This window comes from Staurois parvus, unplaced genomic scaffold (genome assembly GCF_062004578.1).
Source record: "Staurois parvus isolate SC_StPar_1 unplaced genomic scaffold, SC_StPar_1.0 ptg000458l, whole genome shotgun sequence".
Taxonomy (NCBI): domain Eukaryota; kingdom Metazoa; phylum Chordata; class Amphibia; order Anura; family Ranidae; genus Staurois; species Staurois parvus.
Genome location: NW_028318254.1, coordinates 3832460 through 3858397, shown reverse-complemented (window position 1 = coordinate 3858397; position 25938 = coordinate 3832460). Strand labels below are relative to the sequence as shown.

At 44.0% G+C, this 25938-nt stretch overlaps 1 protein-coding gene across 7 annotated transcripts in view; it reads right to left on the bottom strand.

Annotated features, from left to right (window-relative positions):
- The window catches only part of LOC149452869 (sorting nexin-19-like), a 46485-nt gene that overhangs the window by 11703 nt on the left and 8844 nt on the right, over positions 1 to 25938 (bottom strand). For 5 of the 7 annotated variants that reach the window (XR_016314824.1, XM_089688906.1, XM_089688905.1 and 2 more), the window contains exons 4-6: positions 21436 to 21536; positions 14922 to 15041; positions 10421 to 10548 (exon numbers count right to left, since the gene is read on the bottom strand). Coding sequence is in view for 6 of the 7 variants with exons in the window: in XM_089688906.1 (XP_089545032.1) it covers positions 10421 to 10548; positions 14922 to 15041; positions 21436 to 21536 (349 nt within the window). In the remaining variant the exon portion in view is untranslated. Of the gene's footprint in view, positions 1 to 1490; positions 1732 to 1930; positions 3037 to 10420; positions 10549 to 14921; positions 15042 to 21435; positions 21537 to 25938 lie in introns of those variants that run through there. The other 2 variants (XM_089688907.1, XM_089688908.1) reach the window with 2 other exon arrangements.

Below are 25938 nucleotides of genomic sequence, written 5' to 3'. Positions count from 1 at the left end.
GGTTCCGTCGCAATCTACTCATCAGTCACAGGCAACTGATGGGAAGATCGCAACCCCCACATGCAGAACAGTATCGGCAAACAAGGGTTCTCCACTGTTCCCTGTTGTTGCCTCCTGTCCATCAAGGTGCTTGTATGTGACATCACCTGGGATGGACAAGAACAGAGGAGGGGCCAGCGGGGAATAGCGCCCCACAAGAGGAAAGATCCTAGCTGCTTCCCTGCCATGCTTTGCATATGAAACCGGCCCTGTAATATGCCATGCTTGTGCTGTGTGCCTCATGTAATGTGTCCATATAGTGTGCCCCATAATCTGCCCTGATGTGTGCCATGTAATGAGCCCTGCTCCCAATTAATGAGATCTCAATCTTTTTGGCAAGGGTTCCTCCACAGTAAAAAGGTTGAGAAAGCTTACTCTGCATCAATGTTTTTTTCTGAAAGCACTTCCGAAATGTTCACTTAAATCTAGGAATGTTGTCAACAGACAGCTGCTGTCTTATAGAAAAAGGCCAGAGGCCAATCAGCGTACTTCAAGGCCATTTGATCATTTAACAAGAGGCAGAGGAACACTCCTATGTTGTTGAGAACACAGCACAGAACTATGGTGGAAGATCTCACCAATGGGTCCTTCAGACTCCAGCTGCAATTGAAATATCACTTTTGTGCCAACCAACATTTTAAAAAACATTGTATACTTGACAAATACTCCACTCTGATCAGGATCACTGCCATTTTGCCACAGAAAGGGGAAAAAAATGTTAGTGTATAAGCACTAAACGAAATTAGGATGCTTTGTGGAGGGTTCTGGTGAATGGGGAGCATAGCAAGCACCATCAAGTCTGACTTCTAAGACACTGATACATATCAACCATCAGGGGCCAATTAAATCAGCATTGCTTTGACTTCCTTTGCTGATTGCTCAGTTTTCTACATTCCACACATAGTAAGCCAGACATCTCCGTGAGAAGGACAGCTGCAGGGACTTCAGTCCATCTTCAACCCTGCAGGGATCCTCCTGTGAGACTTGCCATCCTTCCTCAGAAGTAAAGCTGTGGCTAACACTTCCATCTTCTCCAGAGGAAAGGGAAAGGTCACCATCCACTTGCATAGAAAACTGATATGTGGTGATCAACAATTCCAAAATCAGTGATCACCCATCATCAACCCCTAAGGATAGCCGACCCGATCAACGCCCAGTTGTTATAGATGCTGCAAGGGTCGGGTGATGTCTCTTCCAGGACATCTGGGGCTCTCCAGAAGGACAAACTAGAGTTTCCCCTAAAACGGGAGAATATTCTGCAAAAATTGCTATTCAATTGATTAACAGATTAGACTCTGCAGTCAGAAGATTATCAATTCATCTTAAAACAAAACCAAGAAAAAAAAAAATATAAAATTACTCAATCAACCTCCCTCCAGACCAATCCCGTCTCTCATTTGGATTTGAAATTGAAAATCCTCAGCCATAGGTATATTCAATTACAGTAGACATGCAGTGTAATAACGCTTGTAATGCCAGCGATACAGATCCGCGATTTAATACTGCAATTTATTCACCGAATTGTCCCCTGATAGGATCAGATTCAGTTGCAGTCACAGTTATATTTCCACTGGTGTCATCTCATTAATCTATTTTGGAAGATCATCTGTATTCCTCATTATTCTATCATGTACTATGATGTGATGACGCGGCTGTCTTTCTCTGGGACGGCTTGGCTGCCAACAATTTAATCTAGGAAAATGTAAAACAAGAAGCTCCATGATATATATATATATATATATATATATATATATATATATATATATATATATATATATATATATATATATAAAAATAAACACACACACACACACACACACCTCAGCATAAATGCATACACCCCTTTTGAGAAGTAAGATTTTAATCAATATCTCAATGAGCACAAGAACAATTTCCAAAATTTTGACAGTTTTATAGAACATTTGTTTAGCTTATTACATTAAAGTAAGGTTAATAATATAACTTAGATTACATAATCTTCAATTTTACTCAATTAGTTTATGCAAAAATGAATACACCCCACAAGAAAAAACTACTGCATCTAGTATTTTGTATGACCTCCATGATTTGTAAAGACAGCACCAAGTCTTCTAGGCATGGAATGAACAAGTTGGCGACAATGCAACATCGATCTTTTTCCATTCTTCAAGAACGACCTCTTTTAGAGCCTGGATGCTGGATGGAGAGTGATGCTCAACTTGTTTCTTCAGAATTCCCCATAGGTGTTCGATTGGGTTCAGATCAGGAGACATATTTGGCCACTGAATCACTTTCACCCTGTTCTTCTTCAGAAATACAACAGTGGCCTTAGATGTGTGTTTTGGATCATTGTCATGCTGGAAAAGTGCACGACAAACAAGGGCACGGAGTGATGGTAGCATCTTCTCTTTCATTATAGAGCAGTACATCTGTGAATTCATGATACCATCAATGAAATGCAGCTCCCGACACCAGCAGCACTCATGCAGCCCCACAGAAGGACACTGCCATCATCATATTTCACTGTAGGCACCATGCATTTTTCTTTGTACTCCTCAGCTTTGGAACGCCATACAGTTTTGAAGCCATCAGTTCCAAAAACATTTATTTTGGTATCATTACTCCAAAGTACAGAGTCCCAGTAGTCTTCTTTTTCAGCCTTGCCCCTGGCAAATTCTAGTCGGGCTTTTTTGTGCATGGGCTTTAGGAGAGGCTTTCTTCGTCGATGACACCCATGCATGTCATTCCTCTGCAGTGTACACCGTATTGTGTCACAGGAAACAATCACCCCAGTTTGGCTTTCTACTTCTTTAGCTAACTGCAGTGAACTTGTATTGCAATTTTCTTTCAACACTTCTCATCAGAAGACACTCATGTCAAGATGTTAACTTCCGTGGATGGTCTGGACATCTCTGAGATGGTTGCAGTTCCATCTTTGTTAACTTTTTGTATCACTTTTGCTCCAATATTCTGACTGATAAGTAACGCTTTGCTGTTCTTCTTGTAGCCTTCACCTTTCTTGTGTAAAGAAAAAAAAATTACTTTCTCAGGCCTTGTGACATTTCTCTTGCTTGTGGTGCCATTGCTAACAGCATAAAATTGGAAGGGGTTTTCTTTAAGTAATGCCCTTTTATAATTAACTGTATGCTGGACACCGGTTTAATGGTTGAATTCCTGTTAATTAGGATTTTGTTGTCTAAAATTTAGCTTTACTCCTAAGACTTTCATTAGGGTTGTATTCATTAAAGCAAAATGGTCTTAAATGAATTTGTTAGGAAAAATACTTTGTGTTCAAATTAACAAATATTGTTTGCAATCAATGGCCCACATTTGTGGGAGGATTTTCTAGTACAGTGTCCGATAGAAAATGTTGATTCTGAAAGGAAAGTAAAGGTTTCCTGACAAATCTGTTGGGGTGTACTCATTTATGCTGAGCACTATAGTGTGTGTGTGTGTATTTAGAAGAGTAACCACTGCACTCTTTTTGTGAGATAAATGCCCAGGTACTTACCCACACAAAGAAATCCATATAAATCCAAAAGAGGTATAGAGGCACTCACAGGAGACAAATGAAAGGTGCAGCATTTTATTGTCAACATTTTAATGGAGAAAGTTGGATTGTGCTCCATCGAAACATTGACAATAAAATGTTGCTGCGTTGATCTATTTCTTCTGCCAGACCTGTGAGTGCCTCTACAGTATGAACAGGAGCCAGGCGCCGTGTAGTTTTGTTCATACTTTCCACAAACCAATGTGTTTTTACCATGGCAGCAGTGAGTTTTTTCCCCACCAATCACAGTTGACATATACCATTCACTTATTTCCTTTGGGACACATCTGTGCGCTTTTATCCAGACCGTTCTGACTCTACAGTATACCTCTTTTGGATGTTATATATACACAGCATTTATGAGGTGTGACATTTTAATTCCTGGAATGCCCACAGTGTAGCCCCATGGTGGTGAGACACACAGCCATTCGCACTGGAATGTTCTGACATATTCTGGATCAGCAAAATCAAATTTTACATGAAAATTGGCAAACGTGCGAGTGAAACTTTAGCTCTGTTACAACAGGCTTATAGTGAACATTCCATGAAGAAATCAAGTGTTCTTGAATGGCATAGGCAGTTTAAAAAGAGGTGGGAAGATGTCATGATGATGCAAGAAGAGGGCAGCTAAAAATGCAAAGGATGGATGTAAATTTCGGCGAACAGGAATCTGTTCAGAGGAAAAGACCGGAACTCTGGCTTTATATGTGGATTCTCCACCACGACAATAATCCTGTACAAGATGTGTTAAGTGTTTGAGCGTTCCTTGCCCAGAAAATCAATTCCAAAACTTGACCAACCACCTTATTCCACTGACTTGGCACCCTGCGACTTTTGGCTGTTTCCAAAATTAAAAAATACCTTAAAAAGGACACAGATTTGATGACATTCAGGACATACAGCATGCTGCAACAAAGATACTGCACAACGTTCTGGAAAACAAATATCAGGAATGTTTACAGCAGTGGCACAGTTGTCTAGAAAAGTGTGTTGCTTGGCATGAAGACTACTTTGAAGGTGACAACAGGCACTAGTGTATAGGTAAGCAGACATTTGTTTTTTATAGTCCATTCTGGGAATTAAATATAAAAAAAAAATACACACACACTATTGCCAAAAGTATTGGGACACCCCTCCACATCATTGGATTCTGGAGTTCCAATCACCTCCATGGTCACAGGTGTATAAAATCAAGCACCTAGGCATGCAGACTGCTTCTACAAACATTTGTGAAAGAATGGGTCGCTCTCAGGAGCTCAGTGAATTTAAGCGTGGTACCATGATAGGTTGCCACCTGTGCAATAAGTCCATCCATGACATTTCCTTGCTACTAAATATTCCACGGTCAACTGTTAGTGGTATTAAAACAAAGTGGAAGCAACAGCCGTCTGAAGGATGTTATGCTCCAAAGAGGAGGACTGAGATCAGCAGGTATACTGCACTAGGAAAGTCTTTGTGGTTTTAGAGGCTAAAGTACCCAAGACACGAGCGAGCACTGGTGGAAGCAACACGCTAATCCTCTAAAGTTCAGAGTGGTGCGTATCGCATCATTAAATGCAGAAATAATTTCTTTTAACTTGGGAGTAGTGGCAAAGGACAGGAACTCCTCAGAGGCAAGCTCCTCAGGTAAAGACTGGAATGACTCAGAATCAGATTCTCAGCAGCTGATGGCTCACAGGCTGCCAATGCCTCAGAAAAAAAAACAGTTAAAGAATCTGCAGAAGATACAGAAGACACTTGTGGCCCCTGCAGTCAGAGTCAGCAAATAACTGTGATTTGGGCCATCAAATCTTACATGACTGTAGTAATAACCTCAGCCGAGAGGGCAGAAGAACTGGCCATACCCAACGGAGCTAAGGAAGACTCAAAAGAAATAATAGACTTTAGGAGGCCAACAGGATTCTAGGTTGTAGAGGTTGGAGCCAGTAGCAGCGTGTAAGCTGGGGGTAACTGGTACAGCGAAACCTATCGCCAATCATACCCCCCATGTCTAGAATCAGACATGTTGTGACGGCATGGTGGTAAGGCAACTTAAAGCTCAGAGTAGGAGACATGGCCTCAGGGACCAGAATATCAGGACAACTGATAGGTGAGGGTCGGAAGGCCATGAGGTGACCAATTCCTTGTAGGTGAGCAGCAGGAATGCATCAAAGTTCCACGTGGCTCCATGTGCAGGAGCAGCAGCAGGGAGATGCTTCCTTTGTGGGAATGAGAGCATAAAATGTGCGAGCTGAACACACTCCCGTCAGGGAATGAAATCAGTGCTCCATCTTGCAGCATTATCTCCTTCTATGGTGAAAACCTCAGGAAACAGCCCAGTTACAAAGTGAGTCAGGGCAAGCAGTGAGGCTATTCCAGCAGCTCTGAAATTTAAAAGCACTCTTTAGCTAACTTTTTAGCAGAATGGACTGTGGAAAGCACCCTACACACTTAACTCTGCGCCCAGTGACCAATTCCAGGCTATCCGTCCAACAGCTGAACAGTCAATGCAGGGGGGTTTAGACTAAACACTACAAAGTCCAGGCTGAGGACCGATGGATCAGATACCAAACATTTAAGAGCTTAGCTCTAACAGAGAAAACTGTTGGAGAGTTAAAAAAAAAAAAAAAAAGCTGAAGAAAGGACATCCAACCTCCAAGGATCCTAATAAAAACCAGGAGCATGCTAGTATTTGGGGGTTGTGGGGGGGGGGAGATTATTCTAGGCCAGCCTACATGTTTTTTTGCTTGCCAGTGTCCAATACTCCTGTAGGTGGTGGTATAACCAAAACATTTAATATTTCCTATGTTTCTTGAAGGTCAAAAGAATGAAAGACCTGTTTGGCAGTGTGACAGCCCAGCCTTGCAGAATAACGGGAGAGTCAGTCTCATAATATTAGAGTAATCAGCGGCGCTCAAACATCACATTGACAGCTGGTCTTCTATGCTTTGTCCATCAAGAAGGCCATCAGGGCTTCTGATATAGAGAGAGTGGCTGTCACTAACTCTGTCAGTGTAATCTGCAGAACCAAGCTGTCAGTTTGACAGCCCAGCACTGCACAGTGCACAAGATGTTATGGGTGCTGTGGAGGCAAGAGAAGCTCTTCTCAACATGGCACCCAAAGCAGGTGCCTCTCCTGCCTCGGCTTATCCCAGTTCTGTATATAGGTTACAATTACTGTCTAAAACAGTGTTTCTCAACCTTTTTCCAGTCAAGGCACCCTTTAAAATTATGGAAAATCTCGAGGCACCCCATTCTAAAATGTTAGAAAGTCAACCAGTATTTTTGCACATTGCAGTAGCATCCAGACATGTAACATTAGAGGTGATTTATTCTTTGAAAGCTAATACACTTTAGCCCACTGGTACTGACTAGTATGCCAGCATTCTTCCTTCCTTATTTTTTCTCCCCCTCGCAAATAATGTGACCCCAGTGCTGACAGGAGTGTGGGGGGGGGGCGAACAAGATTTCTGTGCAGGTGCCTGATGTCCTCCTTTTCAACCAATGATGTCAGCGGTTGTTAGTACGCTGGTGGCTGACCTGTACAGTGCCCAAGATTGAACAATGAAAACCTGTGATAAATAGATTGATAGGTAAACAGATAATAGAGATACACACTGAACTGTGTCTTGTCTAGGAACCACAAATATGAAAGCTTGAGACTGGTCCATTCTGAGATAATGGCGAGAATTTAATAAACACATAAGTAAGGCAAAAGTCTATTAGAGCGCAGCAGCTCGATGGCGTGATGAAACCCCGGGAGGTTTGGCTTACACAGCCTTCAGGAGATCTCCTGACAGGACGCCAGATCTCCAGCAGTCGAGTCTCAATTGTGTCAGTGACAGATGAACACAGCACTTTATTTCTTGTATAGTTGTACGTGCCGCTTTGGGCCTGGCGCCAGGAACGGGTCTCAGCGGTTAATGACTGGCGGGTGGCCAGGCTCTGTCACTGTTTACAACCAGCACAATTGTCTGGAAGATGTTAAACGGAAAAAATATTCATCATCACAAGCTTCAGTCTTGTTGCAATCTGTGCTGTTCCTTCTCGTGCTTCGAATTTTGAGACTCTAATATTGGATATCACATGTACGGAACAGATGACAACTCAGTGGGAACGTGTATATTGGCTGTGCCCAATGATGGACTCCCATGGGTTACAAAGCTGGGTATGTGACACTCAACATGCTGCCATGTCCGTACAACAGGGGGATTTCATATCTGCCAGGTAGAAAGACTTCTGCTTAGAGCCAGTATCTCAAATATTCAAGGATTTCAGAAGCCCTCGTGAATGTCACTATACCCAATATTGCATTGTTGGGAAAACTGCATTTGTTGCATACATTTTTTTTTTTTTTTACATCTAGGAGATTTTAGCCATTTTGCTGCAACCCTTGGGAGTAACCTATCTCCTTAACACTCTCTTATAGCAGTCCCTCCTCATATGGGCATTTTGTTATACCTTTTGCAAAGGTTAAGGACAAATGTCTTGAAAAAAAACTTATTGAGATTTTCTATACGAGGTCTGTATTTAGTGGAAATTCCATTTAAAACTATCGGTTCAGGTTCAGCTTTTTTGAAAAAAAACAATATGTCATAATTACCTACACAGCCTGGATCCTCCTCTTCTCAGGTCCCCTGCTGGCATTCCTGACTCCTCCCCCTTAACCCGTGCCCCCAATAGCAAGCTGCTTGCTATAGGGGCACTGGTGTGTGCTCGCTCTCAAGGCCAGCTATATGTCCAGATGACACCTAGACCTGCGGCTCGGCCTCTCCCCCCTCAATCAGCTCACTGGCTTTGATTGAGCCAATGGCTCCCACTGCTTTCTCAGCCAATGAGAAGAAGGAGTTCCGGGACAGCCGAGGCTCTCGTGCACATCGCTGGATCGAGAGAGGTTCAGGCGAGTATTAGGGGGGCTGTGAGGGAAGCAAAATGCTGAAGGTTATTTTACCTTCATGCATAAATGTGTGAAGGTAAAAAAAAAAAACCTACCTTTACAATTTCTTTAAAGATAAGCCCCCCACTCCTAACACCTGTGCTAAGAAAGCTGTACATACTTACCTATATTCAGGCCACCCAGTCCACTCATGTGTCATCCAGCAGCAGATACAGGGGAGAGGAGAGAACATTTGACGGTGGCTGGTAAACCCTGGAGTGGTCATGTCACCCACAGGCACCCATGCAATGTAGCCACTCCTTTCTCTCCCCTTCACCAACCCCTGGCTGACAAAGGGAAGATGGATCACATTTTTCATTACAGTCTCAAAATACCCAAATATTATTTCAGATTGAGGAACTGCTACATTGTGGGAGAGAAAAAAAATGCATATATATATTTATTTATTTTTTTAAGGCACTAGCATCTTTTTTTACCATAGCTTTGGCCATACTTCTCTTTGAGATCGGACTGACCCTTGCATATGGTAAGCTGTTATGTGTTCGAAAATTTCCTCTCAATCAGCCCTACAGACTATAGTCTGCAGTGCTGATGTGTGTAATCTGACGGCGGGAAATTCTTCCCGCTGTCAGAATACAATGCCATAGTGGCATCTAAATGTGTAGATGGGGAAATCGGAACAGTTTTTTTTTTGTTCAACCTGTTGGTTAAACAAAAACAAAGCAAAACTGACCCATCTTTGGTTAGCTTTATAATACAATAATAATACACACAGTCAAGAGTATCAACATTTAAATACAATTTAGGATTGCAGATCACCTATGCTGGCAACAATGACAGTGTATGATTCACCAACTATCATTTAGGGCCAATTGACACTATGTGCGGTCACACCAGGGACACACAGGAAACAACTGTTTCCTATGTGTCCCATTCACACTGCAACGTAGCCTAGAAATGCTGCATTTTATTGCAACACACCGGCCCGAATCGCATTACAATGTCAGGTAGTGCAGGGCATTGCACTGCCTCACACTGTAGTGAATGAAGTGTAGGTTTTGTACACTTAAAATAAAGCTGGTACAAAAAAAAAAAAAAAAAAAAAAAAAAAAGGACATTGCAATGCACTAAATTGCACACCACAGTGCCCCCAACCAGCCGCCAATGCAGAGAGACTGGAGTGCGGAATCGCTCCAGCTGCAATGCAATTTCACTGACAAACAGTGTGAATTTGCCCCTATCCATGAAATTCAAGTGTGACTACACCCTCCAGCTTAAAAATTAACTTCCATGAACAATCCATAATGATATCCTAAACATCACATCCGAGTATAATCAGTAATGATATTTAATTAGCTTTTTCTTTTCCAGCATCATTATTATATTGTCACAGCTCTATCCACAGAAGAGCTTCTTCTGAATCTCCAGTTTTGAGGTATGAGCAGTGCACGCAATTTATGGTATTCACATGCTCTCCTTGCACTACAACTCCCAAGATTCAATGCGCTAGCATACTGCAACGCATTTATGTGTGGGTGTGGCAGTGATGAATGGGCTGGATTTGACACTACAAAGGTCTTTTACATAGTGACGTGGGTTGTGTCAGCATGTAGCCTGTAGTGGGACTGTGCAGAGGAAGGTGGCTACATCCTGTACAGCAGGAACATGTAGAGCCAGTGTAGCCACCCTCATAAAGTAAGTCAACTGAGCAGAGATTTAATACATATTTCAGTATATGCAATCCCTCATTGCTATCTGACGGTATTTAGAGGACTACTTATGAAGGTACAGAATATTATATTTTAATTTTTGGACTGGGTTTAGTGACACTTTAAGAATAAAATACCAGCTGCTCTGCAATGTACTAAAAGCGTTTGTGTGAAAAGAGAGAAGCCATGAGACCACCATCAGCTGCATGCTCTTGTACTGGTGGACTGTAGAGGTGTCACATAGGTATGTGGCACTGGGATACTCACTTGGTGCTTTTCTTGTCATTCTGAGATTTGCCATCCACCTCATTCTCACTCAGCTCATCAGTCAGGCTCTGTGGCTCTGATCGGGGAAATGCCGTTTTCAATGTGTCGACAATGGCATTCACCACAATCTACCGGGAGGAAGCAAATAACACGGTCAAGAAATTTTTTTTTACACTAACCAATGTCTGAGAACCTTGTGTGTCTGTGTTTTTTATATATATATATATATATATATATATATATATATATATATATATATATACACATACATACACACATACATTCATATATATATATATATATATATATATATACATACATACACACACATATACATACACACACACAATATACAGTCACGGCCAAAAATATTGGCTCCCAAGCCTTTCTGTCAGATAATGCACCACTTTGCCCAGGAAAATTGCTGTTGTCTAGGCATTCTCATGTTTATTTCTTCTGTTTGTATTGGTATGACACAAAAAAGTGGAGAAATAAAAGGCCAAATCTGACACATTCCATGTAAAACCCCAAAAATGGAATGGACAGAATTATTGGCACCATCTCAAAATTGTAAGAAATAGTTGCATTCCAAGTTTGTGATGCTCCTGTAATTTGTAATTAAACTCACCTGTATCAATTAACAGATCTTAATGTTCCTGTGTCCACTGTGTGCAACATTGTCAAGAAGACTACAGCCCATGGCACTGTAGCTAATCTCCCTGGACATGGGTGAAAGAGAAAACTTGATCAAAGATTGCAGTAAAGGATTGTTTGAATGGTGGATGAAGAACCTCGATCAACTTCCAGACAGATTGAAGCTGACTTTCAGGCACAAGGTACAACTGTGTCACCTCGCACTATACGTCGCCATCTGAATGAAAAAGGGATGCTATGGCAGGAGACCCAGAAGGGCCCCACTGCTGACACAGAAACATAAAAAAACCAGATTGGAGTTTGCCAAAACACTTTTGGCAGAATGTGCTGTGGACAGACCAAACAAAATGACAGCTTTTTGGTAAAGCCCATCATTCTACTGCTTTCAGAAAGAGCAATGAGGCCCTTAAAGAAAAGAATACAGTCCCTACAGTCACACATGGTGGGGGGTCACTGATGTTTTGGGATTGTTTTGCTGCTTCAGGCACTGGATGTCTTGACCGGGTGCGTGGCATTATGAAATATGAGGACTACCAAACAATTCTGGGATTTAATATAGGGCCCAGTGTCAGAAAGTTGGGTCTCCGTCAGAGGTCATGGGTCTTACAGCAGGACAACGACCCAAAGCACATGTCAAAAAGCACCCAGAAATGTTTTCAGACAAAGCGCTGGAGAGGACTGAACTGGCCAGCAATGAGTCCAGATCTCCATCCCATAGAGCTCCTGTGGAGAGAACTAAAAACAGCAGTTGAGAAAAGGAGCCCTTCCAATCTGAGAGACTGGAGCAGTCTGGAGCAGTTGGTGAAAGAAGCGTCTTCCAAACTTCCAGTAGAGGTGTAAGAACTTGATGGTTACAGGAAGCGATTGATTTCAGTTATTTTTTTTCCAAGGGGTGTGCTACCAAATATTAAATTGAGGGGAATCATTTTCTCCAATCCATTTTGGGTGTTTTGCGTGGAATGTGTCAGATTTGGCTTTTTGTTTCTTCACTTTTTTGTGTCATACCAATACAAACAAAAGAAACAGACATGGGAATGCCGAAACATTTGTAATTGCAACAATTTTCTGGGCTAAGAAGTAGAAATGCAGGGTGCCAATATTTTTGGCCATGACGGTATATAAATCTTACTTTATACAATATAACAAGCTGAAATCCTCATAAATTAAGGCATCTCTGTAATCATTTATACATGTTTACAGGGTGCTGTCAGGTTTTCAAAAAGCTATGTGCAGCACCCTGCCGGCTCCTTCCATCAGCAATGATCTGCCTGCGTTGCAGAGTAACACAGAGACCCAGTGATGACATCACTGAATCTTAAGGTATGGAACAGAAAGGTAATCAGCATGTTGATGAGGGGGGAGAGAAGAGCCTGTAAAGGCAAAATATAAGCAGATATTTTGCCTTCAGCTTTAAATCCCAGCAGTGTTAGTACCTGAATTTGACTTATTAGAAGCCACTTGCTTTCTACTGCAGAAATGAGTGAAAGAAAAAAAAAAAGAAGAGGTAGGAGGGGGGCAGCAAAGAAGCCAATGAGTTATGCTGTATTAAAGAATGTGTTGATAGAATGCACAGCAGAGTGACAGAGAGGTGAGCTAGCTCTTCAGTCTGCTGCTTCTCCTTTCACTGCCCAGTCACAGGCAGGGGGAGAGACAAGACCTGTAAGTGTTACTGAACTGCAGCAGAGAAATTGCAGGTCTCCCGTCCTACCAGACAGAACTTAGCTATTTGGCACAGCGGTGTAAATCTCAAAACTGGATGGACACAAATACAAATCAATTGGCAGGTAAAACGTGTGAAGTATTTCTGCTGTTTTTTGGCTGTTCACCTGGAGTTCAGCATTGCCTGGAGTTTAGAGTTAACATTCCTTAAAGGAAATGAAATGCAAGAATGTGTGTTTTTGGAGGCCTACTGAGGGACATTTATCTTCACAATAGAGTAATATGTAGAGATTAATGGGAAGTATGGCATCCTTTGGAGGAGGGGTGAATAAGTCTGGATATATTTTCACTGGTAAAGTCCCTTTAACAATGACATGTGACCCGGTGTGCATTCCCAGCACAGATGCTGAATGCAGACACCGCGTAGGGAATAATGGCAGCACTTGTGTTATTTAAATGTGAGACGACAATAGAGGTGATGTATGAGGAGATAAAATCAGCAGAGAGCCGGGAGAATCAGAATACAGACAGCGCAGAGATGATACTCTGAAATATCGCGGATCTATCTCAGGTGTATTATCATGCTGTGTCTAATCAGAGTGTACAGAGACAGCCAGTGACAGCCATGGAGCCGCTATCAGTACACAACATCCAGACACAAACATGGCCGCATAACTCTGTGTTCAGATGAATTGCCTTGTCTGACATCAGGAAATAGATCACAGGCCAAGAGAAGTCAGGCTGCTCTGCCCAAAAATAAAATGTGCTGCGAATGGGAGGGAATGTTTGCTTAACCAGCCCTGTAATGGTTGAAGTAAAGGAATCTTTTGTCTATAAGCCAAGGGAGAGAATCTGTTGGCCAAGATGAATTTTTGTGACTGATTTCTATTATTTTCCCTTATGCTTCTCCGTTACCTGTTGTGACATCTAGCATCAAATGGTAAAGGTTTAAAAAGGACACCTCCACTCGCCATCTTCTTTTTAAGGGCTTTTCTGGCCTACTTTTATTAAAAGGGAAGAGAAAATACATGTGCAGTCTCCAGGTTTAGACAGACATCACCATAGCTCAGGCTTTACTATTCGAGCCTTGGTCTCTTACAGACTGACCGCATACCATTTAGGACCTCGCTCAACAGCTTGGTCCACACTCTTGGAAGCCACTTGCTCCAATTTGTGCTCTTAGGCAGAGACCTCCACTATCTGCCGGGGTGGAGCCCAGAAACCGAATCAGGTTATTATTTAAAGCCCTGCACACACCTGTACAATTAGTGTGCTGGGGGTTCAAAAACCATGGACCCAGGATTGGAGATTTCATTCAACCCAAATAACTTCAAAATCTCCAGGCTCCAGGTACCAAAAATGACTTTACGAACAAATGAGGAAACTGAAAAACCAGTTTCTTCTGCATTAAGAAAACCCCCTGGAGCACCTCAACCTGTTTAGTTGAGAATCCTGGGTTGTAACCTTAATTCACACTGTGGGAGTGCCCAGAACTGCCACACTGTCTAAAATATGTACATCTCACAAAGTACACATAATATTTGTAGCGCGATCTTTTATTTGGTGGCCAGATTGGGCAATCATAGGATGAGCAAAGTCACCACTAGGCCCAACCCGTCCCCTTCCACTAGCCACGGCCCATCCCTTTTCACTAGCCGCAGCCCGTCCCCTTCCACTAGCCGCAACCCGTCCCCTTCCACTAGCCGCAGCCCGTCCCCTTCCACTAGCCGCAGCCCGTCCCCTTCCACTAGCCGCAGCCCGTCCCCTTCCACTAGCCGCAGCCCGTCCCCTTCCACTAGCCGCAGCCCGTCCCCTTCCACTAGCCGCAGCCCGTCCCCTTCCACTAGCCGCAGCCCGTCCCCTTCCACTAGCCGCAGCCCGTCCCCTTCCACTAGCCGCAGCCCGTCCCTTTCCACTAGCCACAGCCCATATCATTCCACTGAGACACAGTTCATACATGGCCTACAGTAGATGACAGAATCACAGATGACAAGATCACGGGCAGTATTGTCACATCAATCATGCAGAAATCAGAGGAGGGGGATAACATTTCTGTCTACATCTTGCAGCAGTTCATGGGTTAGGCGATAGAGACAAGCACCTCTCAAACATATTTGTGCAGCAGAATTTCTTATGTCTGCAAATTCCAGCTATATACAATAGAGGATATCACAAGGTGTTCTGGTACCTTATCAATCCGGGAGAATAGGAATGGCTTCTTGACAAATGCAATCCTGGCATCGGTGTTCAGAGCCAGGAACTCCTGCACCTCCTCGCTGCTGGCGATCTCCGGCACCGCGCACAATTGCTGTACAAAAGACACATCGTTACAAGAGTCCATTAAAATCACCACCCAATAATACCAACATCCCCTCATAATACTAACATCACCTTATAAAACTAACACCACCCCATAACACATCACCCTATAATGAGAACAACAGCCTATAATACTAACACCACCCTAGAACACTAACAACTCTATAATGCTAACAACACCCCATAATGCTAACTGAAGCTATAAAAGAAACATCACCCTATAATGCTAAAAACACCCTATCATGCTAACATCATCCTCAGTAAGAACATCCCCTATAATAGGAACATCCCCAATTGGTGAAAGACGTATGTCAGAAAGATTGGGTTCAGTTTACAGGTAAATGTATTAGAGTGCCGGGAGCTCGGCTCGTTATTTGCGTAGAATAAATTGGAGGCGGCGTGTTTCTGGCAATAGTTTTCTGTTTATTTGGATGTTTTGCATTTGTTACATTTACAAATTTACAGTTTGTGAGTTCTGTTCACAACAGATGTTACATTTGGACACTTCATCAAACAAAATGGTGATTTGCTTCCTAAACGCTGCGGCTGGTTAATGTTCTTCTTTTCGGAATAATAATGCTGAAGCTTTGATAAATAAGAGGATCCCATGGGATTCGTTCACTGAATGCGATGCTTTTTCAAACAAGCCCAGGCATGTGTAGCATTAAAGCTGATCTCCAGGCTCCTACTATTCCCCCCCCACCACCACCGATTGCTATCTAAATGCTTTTTTTTTTTCACTCACCTAAAACCGCAGTCACATGACGTTCCAGTCTCAGGCCTTCTCAAATCTTTTCTTTACAGAAAGTAGGATTCTGCTTTAGGTGCCTATGTCACTGCCTGCATGATATGGATTTTTCCTATTGGCTGTCCAGCAGCCAGGTCCTCTTATGATCTAGAAAAAGAGTCTGCAGGGGTGACATCAGTGCAAGGGATCTGACGGGACTGGTCAGCGCAGACACATCTAGAAAAGTGTTCTGGCGTCTTATATGCAGATCTTTTTCTTTCAAGCTTTATCCAAAGCTTGTCAAATGCTAGACATAAAAGGGGATTATTTACTAAAACTGGAGAGTGCAAAATCTGGTGCAACTCTGCAAAGAAACCAATCAGTTTCCAGGTTCTATTGCTTAATTGAACAAGCTGAAGTTAGAAGCTGATTGGATACCCATGAACAGCTACACCAGATTCTGAGTGCTCCAGTTTTAGTAAATCTCCCCCAAAGTGACAGGTCCTTGATGGCGCCATTTTCAGACAAAGCAACAATGTCATATATGTGGGAGGCCCCTGACTCTACCAGCTGATGTCTGAAGATACAACTAGGGAGGTCAGGAATTCTCTCACAATCACTTTTGACTCCCCCTCAACCTGGGAGCATCCAGAAGCATCTACCAGGACTACCGGTCTTTTTCCTGTCCATGCTCTATATTGACCCACCTATCACCTCGTCAAACTATAGTAGTGTCCATCCTATGGCAGGTGCGGTGCCAGTGAGGGTTGAGTAATGAGTGAGATGCCACCGAGTGCAGGGCCAGCAAATGCCTGGCTGGCAGGTACAGAGCTACTCAGTGCAGGGCCATTGAGTGCAGAGTCGGTAGTGTGTGGTAGGTGAGTACAGGGCAAGTAAGTTTAGGGCTGGGGAGATAAAAGAATATAAAACCCAAAAGGAAACATTTAGTATATTGTAGCTTGCCAATTCTTAGATGTGATGGCTGCATTCATTTTATTATTTAGGTTTTCTCTCTTTTTCATCTGGTGATCCAGCGAGCAAGTCTGTTGTTTTTTTAAAAGCTTAAGCTCTCCAGCAGAATATATCAGTTTACATGGATCAAGCAAAGCATTTGACACTCGCATGGTGGTTTAAAAGATCAGCTTTTATTTATTCATGTAAAACCTTTATCCCTAAAGGAAAAAAAACACTGTCTGCTGTAACTGATTATAAACTGTGAGCTGGAGTTTGGCTTCAATTAGTGTATTTTTTTATGTATTACCAATTTTTATTGATTTTCTTGAAATTACAAACAATACATTTAAACAGGATAAAGAAAGAGACTAAACATAACAGAAAGGTACATCGATGGCAACTACAAATAGACTGGACCAGTGGAATCAGAAGATAGTAATGTAAAGGTAATTAATCAGGGCCTTATTTTGGGCTGGCATAGAGGAAGTAAAGGTATCCCATGGAAGCCAAACCATCTCAAACTTAGCAAACGAACAACTTTGTAGGGCAGTCAAATATTCCATCTGTCTTACATCAGCAATAAGTTTATACAAAATCGGCATTGAAGAAGGAGTAGAAGATAACCAACACATAGGAATGCTTCTCCTGGCCGCGGCTAGCACATGTACAGCGAGTTTCCTGGATAGTTTAGGTAGTCCCGGGAATGGCAAACCCAGCAAAAAATGTAGAGGATCAAGTGGGAGAGAGGTGTGCAACAATTGCAATAAGGAGAGGACATCTTCCCAAAAAGGAGTAATGTTGCTGCATGTCCAAAAGATATGATAGAGAGAACCGAGGTCCCTACCACAGCGTCAGCAGGCAGGGGAAGCATTCGGATTATAAGCATGGAGAACTTCTGGTGTTTTGTACCATAGCATCATGATCTTGTAAATATTTTCCTTAAAAACCACACATACAGATGACCTAGATGCATTTTCCCAAATTTTCTTCCACGTTACTAAATCTAAATCACATTGCACGAAGTGAGACCACCTACGCATGTAAAGATGAGTGTCACTGGACAAAGGGGGGGCAGCCATAAGAAGTTTATAAGTATTAGAAATAATACCCCTTTGGTGGGGACCTTGTATACATAAACGTTCAAAGGGAGTAGGCTTCCCCAGGGTCAATGAGGGTGATAAGGTAGAAAAGAAGTGGCGTATTTGGAGGTAAATATAAAGATGTTGAGAAGGTAGGAGGGCTTTTTTCTGGAGTTCTGAGAATGAATGTAACTTACGAGTCACCGGGTGTATCAAGTGGCGCAATTGAAAAAGGTTAGCTACTACCCAGAGGGACATCCGGGACATGGCCATGTTGTCTGGAAGATTAGGGTTATAGAGGATATTTGTCAATGGAGAGCAATCAGAGGCCAGTGTAAATTTAGCCTTACATTTCTGCCAGACAGTCAAGGAAAAGTGCATGGGACCAAGGAGTAGGTGGCGAAAGGAAGAAACATCCACTGCTGAGGTCGACCAAAGTAGAGAGCAAGGGTGAGCCGGATACAACTGCAAAGATTCGATCTCAGTCCATGCGTTGGGGGGATAATGGGTGGACCATGACATGAGAAAACGAAGATGAGTTGCATAGTAGTATGCTATTATATCCGGCGCCCCCAATCCCCCTCTAGAGCGCGGGGAAAGCAAGACAGATCATGCAATCCTGTGTCACTTGTGCCAAATGAAATGCAGGAAAGATTTCTGAAGGGAGTGGAGTTTGGACATAGGAACGGGGACGGGGAGGGTCGCAAACAGGTATAAGAGTTTGGGTAACACGGTCATTTTTAATACGTTAATGCGTCCGAGGAAGGAAATGGGCAGGGCATCCCAATGTTTCAGGGAGTGAGAAATAGCTATAAATAGTGAGGGGAAATTGGCCTCGTATATGGATTGGTAAGAGGAGGTAAGATTAGTGCCTAAATATTTTAAAGAATGGGTGCACCACCGATAGGGAAAAGCTTCCTGAAGTGAGGATAGAGCGACAGGTGGAACATGTATTGGGAGAGCTTCAGTTATAGATGTGTTGACTTTGTAGCCTGATATAGCCCCGAATTGTTTCAAGGACTTATGTAGAATCGGTAAGGAGGTATGGGGACTCGAAAGTGTGAGGAGGATGTCATCTGCAATCAACGATAATTTGTACTCATGGGTATGGGATTGTATCCCGCGAATATCCGGATTCGACCTAATGGCAATGGCCAATGGTTCCAGACAAAGAATGAATAGCAAGGGTGACAGTGGACAACCCTGACGGGTGCCATTTGACATCTGAAAGGGGGGTGAGAGAAAAGAAGCTAATCTGACCTGCGAGAAGGGGGAAGAATAAAGGGCCTTCAAAGCTGCTACAAATGGACCCCTGAAGCCATATCTTTCCAAGACCATGAACATGTATGGCCAGCTTAGACGGTCGAAAGCTTTTTGAGCATCCAAACTCAATAACACAGCAGGGGTGGAGGATCTGTTAACCAAGTCAACCAGATCAATCGATCGCCTGGTATTATCTGCAGCATGTCTGGCAGGTACAAAGCCTACTTGGTCCCTATGTATGAGTTTGGAAATAATTCCGGACAGTCGGTTGGCCAAAATGTTAGTGAAAATCTTGTAATCGGAATTAAGTAGAGCAATGGGGCGGTAATTGTCAACAATAGAGTGATCTTTATCGGGTTTAGGGATAACCAAGATATATGCACGGGAGAATTCAGTCTGGGGTGTGACCCCCTTAAAAAGATCTCGATAAAAGGAGAGGAGATGAGGGGCCAGGATACCAAAAAAGGATTTGTAATAGGAGTAGGGTAATCCGTCTGGTCCCGGGGCTTTTCGAGAGGGGAGATGTCAATTAGTGTATTTAAATCTGCTAGTACATCTAACACTCCCCTCCTACCAGACTGACAATTCTGCTGTCTGTTGTGCCCCCTGTGCTCCTTCATTCGGAGTGAAGGCACTGTAATACAGTGAGGTGTATTACTGGTCAGATCACCAAGTAAAAACAGAGGGAAAAATCCTAAAAGGAAACTAATGCAGCCATCACATCTAATGATTGTAAGTGGTAGGTTAGCGCAGGGTAGGTGAGAGAGAGACTGTTAAGTATAGGGCAGAGAATGTGTGGTCGGTGAGTGAAGGGCCTATGAGCGTGTGGTTGGTGAGTGAAGGGCAGGTGAGTGGGAGGCTGGTAAATATAGGGCAGAGAGTGTGTGGTCGGTGAGTGAAGGGCCTATGAGCGTGTGGTCAGTGAGTGAGGGGCCTATGAGCGTGTGGTTGGTGAGTGAAGGGCCTATGTGGTCGGTGAGCGCAGGGCAGGTGAGTGGGAGGCTGGTAAATATAGGGCAGCGAGTGTGTGGTTGGTGAGTGAAAGGCCTATGAGCGTGTGGTTGGCAAGTGCAGGGCAGGCGAGTGGGAGGCTGGTAAATATAGGGCAGCGAGTGTGTGGTTGGTGAATGCAGGGCCTATGAGCGTGTGGTTGGTGAGTGCAGGGCCTATGAGCGTGTGGTTGGTGAGTGCAGGGCCTATGAGCGTGTGGTTGGTGAGTGCAGGGCCTATGAGCGTGTGGTTGGTGAGTGCAGGGCCTATGAGCGTGTGGTTGGTGAGTGCAGGGCCTATGAGCGTGTGGTTGGTGAGTGCAGGGCCTATGAGCGTGTGGTTGGTGAGTGCAGGGCCTATGAGCGTGTGGTTGGTGAGTGCAGGGCCTATGAGCGTGTGGTTGGTGAGTGCAGGGCCTATGAGCGTGTGGTTGGTGAGTGCAGGGCCTATGAGCGTGTGGTTGGTGAGTGCAGGGCCTATGAGCGTGTGGTTGGTGAGTGCAGGGCCTATGAGCGTGTGGTTGGTGAGTGCAGGGCCTATGAGCGTGTGGTTGGTGAGTGCAGGGCCTATGAGCGTGTGGTTGGTGAGTGAAGGGCCTATGAGCGTGTGGTTGGTGAGTGCAGGGCCTATGAGCGTGTGGTTGGTGAGTGCAGGGCCTATGAGCGTGTGGTTGGTGAGTGCAGGGCCTATGAGCGTGTGGTTGGTGAGTGCAGGGCCTATGAGCGTGTGGTTGGTGAGTGCAGGGCCTATGAGCGTGTGGTTGGTGAGTGCAGGGCCTATGAGCGTGTGGTTGGTGAGTGCAGGGCCTATGAGCGTGTGGTTGGTGAGTGCAGGGCCTATGAGCGTGTGGTTGGTGAGTGCAGGGCCTATGAGTGTGCGGTTGGTGAGTGCAGGGCAGGTGAGTACAGGGCTGATGACTGAGGGACTGGTAAGTACAAGGCTTTGAGTGCATAGCAGGTGAGTAGTGAGCTGGTGATTTACACTTAAATTTAGGTAGCTTAATGCATGCACGGTGAACTGAATGTTAAACTCCTGAATTGGTCTCCTATGTGTAGCCAGACTTCTGTGTAACCAAAGACATAAAAACTGGCTACTTGGAGAGAAGCCCAAATTAGTCCCTGGAAGCACACTCCCTGACAAGTAGTCATAATGCATATGGAGCTCCTGTATCACCATACTGAGAACACAGAGGCACTCATTTACTGCATGTGTATGTGACTATATAATAAATATCTTTTTTCACCAGGAATGTGTCTGACCACAAGCCAAGACATTGTGGTTGGTGGTCGGAGTCTTGATGGCACTTATGATGACAGCTTCAGTGACAACGTACAGTATATAATAGGGTCATCTACAGAATGCTCCCTTACCCTCAGAAAAGACTCCAGCTGACTCTTCCTTGCCTCCACCTTCTCAGTGTCCATGTTCCCAAATGGCAAATCTGGAAGAAACTTCTTGGGCCCTTTAATGTCTAAAATTCACAAGGACAGAGACCTGGCATTAGTATGTAATGGGAGACATTTATTAAAGCAGTTGTGTATCAACATGCAATTTATGTGCAAAAATGTCTTCAGGTTTGTTTTGCAAACAAAGAAACAAATTTAGCTTTGTGTGATAGTGTGGCCAATAGTGATTGCCCGTCTCTTTTCTCTGTTGTGCCGCCAACGATCAGCATTTAGTGATGAAATTTGCCCTCCGATCTGTCACAGATCTCTTAAAGCTGAATGCCAGCCAGGGAGAATAGAATATGATTGACAAGAGGCTTCCTGACCTTGTTCAACACCGCTGTGAGTTCGTTTATACAGAACTTTCTTCCACTCTTTAGTGTCCCCCAGATATGCCACTTATGTCTCTGGTTTGTGTAACCAGGCACCGCTGTTTTCTCCCTTTGTAGAAATGGCTACTAGTCGCATGATCTCCTTTGTTTCCTAAACTACAGCTTGTCTATGTACCAATATTAAAAGCAAAAAAAAGGATAACAAACGTGTCATACTTACCTGCTCTGTGCAGTGGTTTTGCACAGAGCAGCCCTGATCCTCCTCTTCATAGGTCCCCCTCCTGGCTCCTCCCTCCTGCCGAGTGCACCCAGAGCAAGCAGCTTGCTATGGGCGCACCCAAGGAGGCTCGCTCCCAAGCCGCTGCTCTGTATGTTCATTCACACAAAGAGCCACAGCTCGGCCCAGTCCACTCTCTCTCTTCATTGGCTCACTAGCTAATGTTGCTGTTTCAACCAACGCGGAAGGAAATAACCCATGAGAGTCGAGGCTCTCGCGCACATCCCTGGATCGCAATGGGGCTCGGGTAAGTGTTGGTGGGGGCGGATTGGGGGGTGGTGGAGGAACTGCTCACTGAAGGTTTTACCTTCATGCATAGAATGCACCTTGAGCCTTTACAAATACAAAAACACTTTAATAATGTACATGCCTTGCAAAAATGAAAAAGCTTTCCCAACTCTGCCAGTGTGTGTACAATCCTACCACTGCTCTATAACATGGTAGTCAACTTATACTCAAGTGTGGCCCCTGATATCACCAAAAGGGCTGCACATAAAATTCTGTGAATATTTAGTGTCAGTGACAGCAGACACACAACAGGATTTAGTCAAACACTATGGGCAGGAAACAAGAGATGGTCAGAGACTAAAGGTAAGATACAAGAGATGGCCAGAGACTGCAGACAAGATACAAGAGATGGCCAGAAACTAAAAGGCAAGATGCAAGAGATGGTCAGAAACTAAAGGCAAGATACAAGAGATGGTCAAAGACTGCAGACAAGATACAAGAGATGGCAAGGGACTGTAGACACAGTACAGAAGCGGGTCAGAGCTGGCCATAGACTGCAGACAGCATATAAGAGATGGCCAGAGACTGCAGACAGCATATAAGAGATGGCCAGAGACTGCAGACAGCATATAAGAGATGGCCAGAGACTGCAGACAGCATATAAGAGATGGCCAGAGACTGCAGACAGCATATAAGAGATGGCCAGAGACTGCAGACAGCATATAAGAGATGGCCAGAGACTGCAGACAGCATATAAGAGATGGCCAGAGACTGCAGACAGCATATAAGAGATGGCCAGAGACTGCAGACAACATACAAGAGATGGCCAGAGACTGCAGACAAGATACAAGAGATGGCCAGAGACTGCAGACAAGATACAAGAGATGGCCAGAGACTGTGGACACAGGACAGGAGCGGGTCAGAGACTGCAGACAATATACAAGAGATGACCAGAGACTAAAGGCAAGGTACAAGAGATGGTTAGAGAACAGACATTATACAAGAGATGGTCAGAGACTGCAAACATGATGCAAGACATGGACAGAGATTGCAGACATGGTACAAAAGATGGTCAAAGACTGCAGATAAAATACAAGAGATGGTCAGCGACTGTATGTGCCTAGAGATCACTGCAGGTAATCGCTCTCTGCGTGGTTAGCAGCGAATAGCTGCAGTTGCTGGCGACCTGTCATTATAGTGAACAGGGCCAGCAGCCGCAGCTAGTCTCTCAGAGATGCAGCCTAAATCGCTGGTGTGATTGTAGCCTTACACTTCTGTTAAGATAAGCAGCAACTTTGACAGTTATCATTCATGGCATGCCTTGATGTGATTGTTTTTCAAAACAGTTAAAGCGTGACTTCACATTTACAACAAAACTGTCTATGCAGGTAAGGGGCAACTGTAGATAAAAACAAACCATGCAGCTTTGACTAAAGTTGGAAAATGCCCTTGTCATAGGTGTAGGCCATTTATGTACCTACCAGAAATTTGTCTGAAACACTCCCAGAGAAGGCGCCATCCCATCCTTCCTTGTTGCTAGGACTTTGCTAAGATACTCCGAGTCGTTATGGCTCACCCCCACCATCACAGGAGTGGACTCTCAATCCTCCGTACCTGCGTAGTCCCTATCTCCTCCATTACAGCATCGCTGAGCTCAGAGCTACCGGGATCAGTTGGGAGTGTCTTAGCAATACCCTAGCAACAAGGTAGTATAAAATGATGCCAGCTCTAGGAGTTTGGCCATGCTTTGGGAGGTACATACATAAATGGCCTACAACAATAACAAGGGCATTATTTAACTTCAGTCAAACATGCCCAGTTGGTTTTTTACACTACTCAAAAAAATTAAAGGAACACTTTGAAAACACATCAGATCTCAAAGGGGAAAAATATCATGCTGGATATCTATACTGATATGGACTGGGTAATGTGTTAGGAATGTAAGGATGCCCCATCATTTGATGGAAATGAAAATTATCAACCTACAGAGGACTGAATTCAATGACACCCCGAAAATCAAAGTGAAAAAATGATGCAGCAGGCTAGCTATTTTGCTGAAATTTCCTTGCAGCCACTCAAAATGGTGCTCACTAGTGTGTATGTCCTCCATGTGCTTGTATGCATGCCTGACAATGCCAGCGCATGCTCCTAATGAGAAGACAGATGGGGGTTTATTTACTAAAGCTGGAGAGTGCAAAATCAGACTCACTTCTGCATAGAAACCAATCAGCTTCCAGGTTTCATTGCCAAAGCTTCATTGAACAAGCTGAGGTTAGAAGCTGATTGGTTTCTATGCAGAAGGGAGTCTTGATTTTGGACTCTCCAGCTTTAGTAAATAAACCCCATGGTGTCCTGGACAGTCTGAGGTGCAACCTGGCGGTGTCGGATGGACCAAAACATGGTTTTCTATTGGATTTAGGTCAGGCGAGCGTGGGGGCCATTCAATGATGTAACGTTCTTCATCCTCCAGGACCTGCCTGCATACTCTCCCCACATGAGGCCAGGCATTGTCGTGCATCAAGAGGAACCCAGGACCCACTGCACCAGCGTAGGGTCTGACAATGGTTCCAAGGATTTCATTCCAATACCTAATGGCAGTCAGGGTGCCATTGTCTAGCCCAGTGGTCGGCAAGCCGCGGCTCGCGAGCCACATGCGGCTCTTTACCCAGTCTAATGCGGCTCTTCTGTGTGCCGGGCGCCTGCTCCCCTCCCTCCTCTCGGTCGGCCGCTCCCCTGCCTCCTCTCGGTTGGCAGCCCCAAAAGTCCGCGCGGACCTTTTAATCCGGCCTGCGCATGTGGCTGTCAGGATGTGTGTAGGCGGGGCAGCGTGCCGAACGTGAGGGGAGGGGAGCTAGGCTCCTCTCACAGTCCGCCCTGAAGACCCGAACGGCGCGGGAAGACAGCGAGAGGAACGCAAAAGGTAAGTGAATTGACACGGGGGACTTGGCTTACTAGAAGGGGGGGGGGGGGGGGGGAATAGTACTGTGGGGGATGAAATACTATATGAGGGATGAAATACTATATGAGGGATGAAATACTATATGAGGGATGAATTACTATATGAGGGATGAATTACTATATGAGGGATGAAATACTATATGGGGGGATGAAATACTATATGAGGGATGAAATACTATATGGGGGATGAATTACTATATGAGGGATGAATTACTTTATGAGGGATGAAATACTATATGGGGGGATGAAATACTATATGAGGGATGAAATACTATATGAGGGATGAAATACTATATGGGGGGATGAAATACTATATGAGGGATGAATTACTATATGAGGGATGAAATACTATATGGGGGGATGAAATACTATATGAGGGATGAAATACTATATGGGGGGATGAAATACTATATGAGGGATGAAATACTATATGGGGGGATGAAATACTATATGAGGGATGAAATACTATATGAGGGATGAATTACTATATGGGGGATGAAATACTATATGAGGGATGAAATACTATATGAGGGATGAAATACTATATGGGGGATGAAATACTATATGGGGGATGAAATACTATACGGGGGATGAAATACTATACGAGGGATGAAATACTATACGGGGGATGAA